Source organism: Penicillium diatomitis (genome assembly GCF_028827545.1).
Source record: "Penicillium diatomitis strain IBT 30728 chromosome Unknown utg000011l_segment0_segment0, whole genome shotgun sequence".
Classification (NCBI taxonomy): Eukaryota; Fungi; Ascomycota; class Eurotiomycetes; order Eurotiales; family Aspergillaceae; genus Penicillium; species Penicillium diatomitis.
In genome coordinates, this window is record NW_026623183.1 from 1 (window position 1) to 8,311 (window position 8,311).

At 47.1% G+C, this 8,311-nt stretch overlaps 2 protein-coding genes across 2 annotated transcripts; both read right to left on the minus strand.

The window, feature by feature from the left end:
* Positions 1 to 4,766: 4,766 nt before the first annotated feature.
* N7539_007687 (uncharacterized protein) lies at positions 4,767 to 5,303 on the minus strand (the record flags this gene model as incomplete). The annotated part of the gene is made up of 2 exons (XM_056937288.1): positions 4,767 to 5,048; positions 5,097 to 5,303. The coding sequence occupies 2 exons, from the start codon at positions 5,301 to 5,303 to the stop codon at positions 4,767 to 4,769; spliced, it is 489 nt and encodes a 162-aa protein (XP_056787153.1).
* A 1,648-nt stretch (positions 5,304 to 6,951) lies between these two features.
* On the minus strand, positions 6,952 to 7,685 carry N7539_007688 (uncharacterized protein; the record flags this gene model as incomplete). The annotated part of the gene is made up of 2 exons (XM_056937289.1): positions 6,952 to 7,142; positions 7,211 to 7,685. 2 exons carry the CDS (start codon positions 7,683 to 7,685, stop codon positions 6,952 to 6,954), a joined length of 666 nt encoding a protein of 221 aa, XP_056787154.1.
* Positions 7,686 to 8,311: the final 626 nt, after the last annotated feature.

An 8,311-nucleotide genomic window follows, 5' to 3' on the forward strand; every position in this document is an offset into this window, starting at 1 on the left:
GGACTTGCCAGGTCCAATACGTCTTTGAACCTCTGAGGGGTACTTGTAAGGTTTGTAAGTATTTCAACCCTTCCAGAACATCGGATGTCTGTGTTGCCTCTTTTTGCAACATCTTTCGAGATCTTTGAGTAACTGCGTGGCATCTTTCCTTGAGAGTTGCAATATCAATATCCTCCCGAAGACCTTCCACTGCCTCACGAAATGCTGCACTCCAGAGGCCCGAAGAGATGTCGACGCTGCCTGATTCACCCTCAGGGTCAGCTGAGGCGCTACAAATTCGCCTCTAGGCTGGTCGCTTGAGAACCACCTGGTCTGGTTGGATTCGGACAGCATTTTGGACGCCCACGGATTCCTCATGCACCTCACAGTTTTCAATGGCCTTGAATGTATCGTCGCAAGCGTTTACCTTGAGTTAGGGACAATAGGCTTTTTCACATTAGCAGCAAGTAGAAAGAATGGAGTGACTGACTTAGTTGTGGCAAGCGCTTGTGCTTGGGTTTCCTTGTTCAATGGGACTCGGATTCGTCTCGAAAGTGGTTCAATCGTCGACGTAATTTATCGCGAAGACCGCCGGCATTTAGGATTTGACTGCGCCATCGTAGATGAATTTTGTATGAGAGTAGAGGAACCTGCGTGTATACACCATAGAAAGCATGTTTGTAAATGAAAGTGAGACGAGGTTGTCAACAAGCCTAGCCCACTGGTGCTGTCAAGACATTGGTAAGCGATTGTATAATTGTTCCGCTGCCGAAACTAATGCATGTATGTGTTGTCGTCACACTGCTACCTGATCTGGTACCCCACATTGATTAGAAGTATCATGTATACCGATGTCCGTAATACAGACAAAAAATTACAACCAAGTGGGACGTCATTGCAATTCATTTTAACCAACGAGATGATAAAAGCCCGGGTTGCTGGAATGGCCTCTGTGCGACTTCAGGGGGCTTTCGAAATTATACCCAAGTATCGCACATTATTTTGCGCTGACTCAGAACTGGTCAACAAATGTAATGGACTGAAACCGAATACCGTCACCAAAATTATGTATGCAAATGAGATTTGGATATTCATGTATTCGGTCAGAACTCAAGGGTGCTGGTTTTGCCGTTAGGTGGGGACCTACCCTCACCGAGGAGAGTTTTTGATTGGGCATCATATACTGCCTCGAAGCTGTGCTGAACGGTCTCCTCCTGGCGTTGTTCGACGTAGTTCGAAGCCTCTTCCTTGATGTCTGGGTTCCTATGCCGATCTTAAAGTAGGTTGTAATTGGCATAACTTGGTATCATATATGTGATCTGGACTGATGATTTATTTGGGCTTAGTACTACTAAACTACACAACGTTTTTGATACGTCTCCAACTGTTCTATAAACGAATCACGTACCCCACTATGCCAGGCTGGGAATCACAAAGAATAACTTCCCAACCACCTGAGCCGACTGTCTGCTGGTCTATTTGTCTTGCTGGTTGAGGTTCAGCTACCGGATCTTCAAACTGGTGCTCACGTGCCGACTCTCTACATCTTCTCCAGGATCGAGGGTAAGCCCACTGGAGTCTTTCATACCCCGCAAAACCCATGCATGGCTGGCGCGGCGTATACTTGTCGGCGATGATTGATCCCGTCGAGTACAGATCGGTCTTATACGGTGCGAATCAGCTTCACCCCTCGAAGAAGTTGAGATAGGCGAATTACCGAAGCAACATTCTGAGATCGTTCATAAAAGGCATTGGCTCTGTCAATGCAGGCTTGTCAAATTTACGCATCTCCTTTCCGGCTACGGAACGAGTCCACGGCCAAGAAGGAGAAATTCGTCTCGGGGAAGACGACTTACAAGAACTTTAGCTTCTTCAGAATAAGTGCACTGGGATAGGCACGCTTGAAGCCCTCATTTATGGCCAGAGCTGTCAATATCTGATCACAGAAGATCAAGACAATCCCCAATTTGCTTATGATCTGCTGGCGAAAATCGACTCTGAGTTCAGAAAGATTGCTTCTCTGGGCACCATCATTGTTAGATACTGCAGTGGGTCTCCTGACTCTTCCATCAGAGACTTCTTGGAAAGCATGGGATGGGTTGTCTTGGTCGGCGGACCGTAATCTGTCTTATTGAAAAAGAAGTGCGCGCTTGAGTGAAGGAATCAGCTGAAGAGCTAATCAAGTAGAAGGTTTGGAGGGGGCATCTTGGGCTCACTTGGCATGATGACATCTAACTGACTGCGGTGCCAAACCCGCAAATGTCTGGTTTCAAAACTCCATTTCTTGCCCAAGAAAAAGTCGAAAGCAAGGATAACCTTCCTCAACGCACCACCGCCGTTGTTCTGCCATTGTCTGCCCCCTTTGGAGCTCGTTTCTCCTGCACGGGACCATAAGAACCATCCCTTTGGATGCCCGGCAATGTGCTAGGAATATAAACCACGGCTGACTGCTATTTCTTTTTCCTTGGCTGTTGTTTCACTACATTCGAAGCTGGTTATTGCGGGGAGCTCATCATTCCTAAATATCTAAATTCGATATTCAAATATACACAAACATCAACTAACGTAAATCGATGTTACGATACCAAGAAGATCTTAAACCTCCATTTATTTCAACATTGAACAAAAGATTGACCGAAATATTGCTAGTTCACTATGTAATCCCGAAGAACTACATAGCACTAGGAATTGACGAGCTAGCCAGGAGTTGGTATTAGAAAGAAGAGCAACGAACTTCCACAGACTTGGGATGGATTGAAAGGGAGTGCGACATCGCCAGGACCTGGGATAACCAGCAAAGAATATTTTATCGATTTTTCTACCGTAATTTGTCCCGTAGATTGTCCTTTTCTCTCTCGCCCTGAGACTTTACCAACTTTGTCGACTGCTTCAGTTTTTCATAACTTTTTGATTGGCCGGATGGTGTAGTTGGTTATCATGTATCCTTTCGCTACGGTGGACCGAATCCGGGTTAGCCCGGCACGCTTGTCGGATGCCGTGCGTAGGAGCATAAATTCAGTCTTCTGCCTCGCCAGGATTTCAAAAAATACCGTTTTTCGGTACATTGCGCTCCTCACTTCTGTCGCAGTTCCTCGCAATATCCTTGGGCAACATGAGGCATCTTTGCCATTGCTCACGCGGCCCCGAGTCTCACAGCGTCGAGACTTCCTCGAGCCACTCAGTCGGACATCCGTTACTCCTCTATCGCCTTTCTTTTTTTTTCTAACCAAGCTACTCCTGCGACCAGTTCTAATAAAAACCTTTACTTGAGGGTGCGCTTGATGAGTAGCTTATAAATGACGATGCCTTTTTTGACAACGAATTGGTGAAGCTTGTTTATACTAACTCTCGAAGTAAGACTACTAACACACATCTATAAGTGAGCCAAGAGGTTGTTTACCCGCTATAACTTAATGCCAGAGTGATGTTGCAGGAGGCTAAATTGACCAACTATGGCGCTTGGCCGAGAAATCATTGGTTTTCGTCATCGCAAGGAACCTGAAACCAACAATATGCTAATGCAATGTGAAGCCACGAACCTCTATATGCTATGACATAGCCAGCGAGTAATTAGCGCCGTTTTTGGAGATGAGATACGCCTTCCTGCCGATATTTCTCCCTCTGGATGTTTGCTGGATAGGACTAGCTTTATGAGGTGACTAGAGGGGTATCTCCCTGCTGTTATCCGTATACTTCCTTTCCTCTGTGAGTACTTGTTCTGTCTAACGTAGCGCTACTTCGAATCAAACCCCAGTGCCCCACATGATTCCCAATTCGGTCCAATCAAATAGGCTATCTCGGCCACCACGCAACTTTCGGCTCAGCCTACGCATCAAGCCTCCAACCACCGCGTCAAGTACGTATTTTCGACCAGCTTGGACTTCGACCAGAAGTCAACCTTGTCGAGTAAGCGTGAGCTTTTTCGACCGGTATCGGCTTGGGGAATAGCGTTAACCTCTTGGGCTTCGTACGAATTTTGCGTTGAGTCTCGCATCTCTGCTAATCAGCATCAAATCTGAAAAATTCTACAAAATTATCAACCAGCGCCAACGCCACGGCTAGCGTCAACGCCTCTAGCACTTCATAGTTCACTTTAAAAACAATCCCACCTACAGGTAGGGATTCACTCAGTAGTAACACTTAGTGAATGACCTACTTAGCGCCCACCCTCTGGCACGTCCTGCAAGACCCTCAACAGGTTTCGCAGTGTATTTTTTTCCCAATGCAAACTTGGGGCTCGACTTTCGCGAGCGAGTCGGTCAGATTCGGTCATGGTGGCGTGAGTATGCAGCATTACGGCATTCGTCTTTGCTACGTCAGTGGTCTTACTAATTCGACAGCGGATGTTGGTGAGATTGACTGGTACAGGTAGATGATGACGGGGGAGACGTGGAGTTATCATGATATGGTTCTTCATGCTCGCTGAAGATGCAAGGACATGATTGCTATGATACAGGTGAAAGGCGCGACCAAGGCTAAATACAATCATAATGATAATTTCGTGAGGACGTAAACCGTAAAATTGGAGTGCCGTATGTTTTGACTCTGAGTTCTGTCAGGCTGCTTCTTCGTGATCCATGTCAGTGGCTCAAGCATAGTCTCCAGCTTGCTGATGAAAGCGCAGTCTGCTCCAAGTCGTCACTGTTCAGCTGTCGCTCTCTGGGCGTGATTTCTTTCGACACCCCCAACCAATCGCATAGCCCTCATTCACTGCGAAGCACAGTCGGGGATGAACAACGATGCTACAAGTGGTGAGTGACAAGTCGAGAAAGAAGAAGAAGCGCGCCTTACATGCCACCGTCCTCAAGTTTGATTGATTTGTCTTGCAGGTTCCTCTTCTTCAACCACGAATATGGAACCTGGACTAGGCCGTTGGATGCCAGAGTTCCCTTGAGCTCGCCGACATGAGAGCGTTCAGAAAACTCGCACTGTGTCCTCCTACCCCACATATAGACTACGGCGCGATGGTTTGGATTTTCTGTGATCGTTGAGGCGTAAAATGAACAAGGATCTGGACCAAGAGTGAAACAGAACGACGGGGTAAATTGTTCAATAATGGCTCGGAGGCGCTGTAATTTATAAGTATGGCACACAATGAGATTGATCAGCGAACATACTGTATCGCGTATAGGAAATCGCTCCATGCGAATCTTTCCATGAACAGCTTCGCTACCTAGTTTTGCCACTAGACTGCCAATCTCCGCGTCGGGCGCGTAGAAAATGCCGTGCTTTTCAAAGAATCCTTGAGCCTCACCTACGGTAACCGCAGGTGAGATACAAGTCTCTTCGAAGGGAGAAGATAATAAAGAAGCCGGCGAAGTCATTTAGAAAAAGAACTACAACAGAACCAGCAGTGGGATGCGTGGCTGAAGCGATCTAGAGTGGCAAGTTCCCCGCAATGATCAAGACAATATTCCGCAAAATCAATTATCCGTCCCATTACGCAACACCTCGGCCTTGCCCCCTCCTTGGCCCGGGCCCGCATCATGGTCACAGGCACCTACGCACTGTGTTACTAATCGGGTTTTTAATGCCCAACCGACTCTTCAACTTGATGCCCAACCCAGAACATCTTGATTTACTAAATATATTACTGTTTTCGGGTCGATCTGGCCTCATCTGCAATTTCCTCAGACACTTCTTGTACAATAAAAATCATTACAGCCATCCGATAAAGGCCTACACGATGGCTGGAGACGACTGCGCATATTGCAAGGACGGCATCACCCCCGCCGGTCAGATATGCCCTTTCTGCGGCAAAAAGAAGCCGAGAATACCAAGTTTTCAACATTCCTCGTATGTCATTCAATAATGGCTCACAAAGAGGCGACTAACACATACGTAGGTGAATGGTTGATGCCAGGCCAAGCTGTCTGTCAAGGCCAAAACAACGGTCGAGTGAGACTTTGGGTCGTTCTCTTTCCTCGAGTATCATACTAGAGTCAGACCACCAAGTCTTGGGATTGACCATTCAGAGGCCGGCCAGTGGAATGGAGAGTCTTTACAATATATGTCGTTTTCTCACTCTGTTGCTGTTGTTCCATCACAAGAGCCCCCTGTTCATGGAATCGGGCCCATTCTTTTACGAATTTACGGTATCATCATGCCATTCTCTCAATCGAAATTGTACTAGGAACCAGTATCGTGACGCATATTAAAGTTAGATCCGATACAGGTGTATCGAAGAAACCTGCGATAATTCCGGACATCAAATCGTTTATCTGATACAGGAAGCGATGCGCAACTCCGAAGTTATCTATTGGCTAGGGTGATGAGGCATCATGTCAAAGGTGTCGATGCTGAGCAACGCCACACCATCGAAGAATATGGGAGCTGATTTGATCCATCGTGAAAGTCAAGCATTGCATATGCTTCGTTTTGAAACTCAGGTACGAAAAAGTTTGTCTGGTCGGCCAGAGTGCCCGCAGTGGTTGATGCCCTCGTACCCATTTCCGGAAAAGTACCGCTCATACCAACAGACGACTGCAACCAGTCTGCACCGCTTATAGCTCGGTTAGGCGTGTCTGACAATATAACTGACCAGTATGCGTCGTTGATGTTGATATCTGTTTGTATCCCTTCCTCTGCACCGTCGCAGGTGCTCCCAGCCATGATGGAAGAATTAACCTGTATAAGCGCGTTGGGAGGGATGGCGCTTTCTTCGCCTGTAGCACCAGAAATTATGGATTTTAGTGTTTTTTTGCGCATATTGCATGTCACTCCATGTCGCGTACATTTTCGTAATTCAACGCGGATCGATGATCACCTGGTGTACACTTACCATGCGTAAGGCAGACTCGTTTCCTCTTATTTTGGAGCCCATTGGCTGACAATGTAGTTGGACTGGGATGGGAGAGCAGTGGCTCAGAAATAGAAGTGGCGCCTGACATGCGTCTTCTGAGTGGCATGCTTGTCAGAGAGAAATTAGGCGTCTGCGATCTATTGGAGTAGAAAATTGGGGGTATTTGAATTTCAGGGGCTTTCGGTCTGAGCTGCCGATGACGACAGAGCAGCGTATGTATTTGAAGCCCGCAAACGTGATTGCGGGGTTCCGTAGTCCGCAGGTGCATCTTGGGGCGATGTCAAAATGGGTGTTTGGCGCCAACTTTCACGAGCAACTCGCGTAGCATTTTGGCTTGCCTGGTTCTCAATCGCAATGCTTTCTGACAGCATTGTTAATGAAATGACCTGATAGAAGTAGGGTACTATTTTTCAGAAGGAGATCACCTACCATCATAAAGAGCTAGAAATTCTGCAATCTTTCGAGAGAGCCCACTGATCCAATATAGGAATCCTATTTTGGTCCCCTTTGACCCCAGGGCTGGTGAATCAACTTCAGCGGCGATGATGTGATCCAGGAATTGCGGAATCTCCAGTAGAGAAAGCTTTTTAAAAGACTTGATTGCCAGAGTAGTGAGCACACCGACTCCAGACGGGTTTGCCTCCGTTTGGTCTTCGACATCGAGCCTCTCCTGGAGTAGATCTTCCAACACAATTTGCTTCAATCCGACGCTGATGTACCTGGCGATGTCTTCATCTCTCCCGTCTTCAAATCCTAGATTCTCTCTTACCCACAAGATCACTTTTCCTGATCGTCCACCGCGCACCTCTTTTTGTGCTGCGGCGTTTGAACCTGATAATATATCATAGAGTTGGTCCCGGCGAGATGAGATTGCTCTTCCGCGAAGGTTTTCTGAATACTGCATGGCCAGTGACCTTTGTGCAGCACTCCTGAATATTTTGTCGATAGCTGTCGCTCTTTTCCGGTTATTTTCTGTTCGTAGGATATCGTCCAGTCTTCTGTCCCGCCTGCAGCGCTTGTGTATATGATATAAATCTGACGGGGGAAATTCTGTGAATACATCCTGAACGGAAGCAAGTTGTTTCTTCAAAGCTTCCAATAAATCTGGAATGGCAGAGGTTGATTTGGCGGCTTCTAATGGATGCGATGTCTTCGTAGTCGTTGTCTGAGCTCGCCTCTTTCGACTAACCTGGGAGCGTTTTCCGCAACTTCGACATTGGGATGAGCCTATAGCGTCCGGTGCCTCATGATCAGAAAGACGAAGTCGGCTCCGTAAAACTTCCAATGTTGACTTAGCGTCGTCAGTATGCTCTTGTAGTTTTTCAAGCGATGCGTTGCGCAAAGTTGCAAGTGCTGTCGGTACATCCATCAAAGCGTACACTTCTTGCCTTTGAGTCTCATGTATAGGGTTTGGTGCGGCAAAGAGCTGGAAATCAGGGTTGTGCTACTGGGGAAAGCCTAGGTATACTGATTCAAAATTTTTCGAGCTAAGTAAGAGGGGTGTGCTGCTGCACACCTGGCCACGCACTG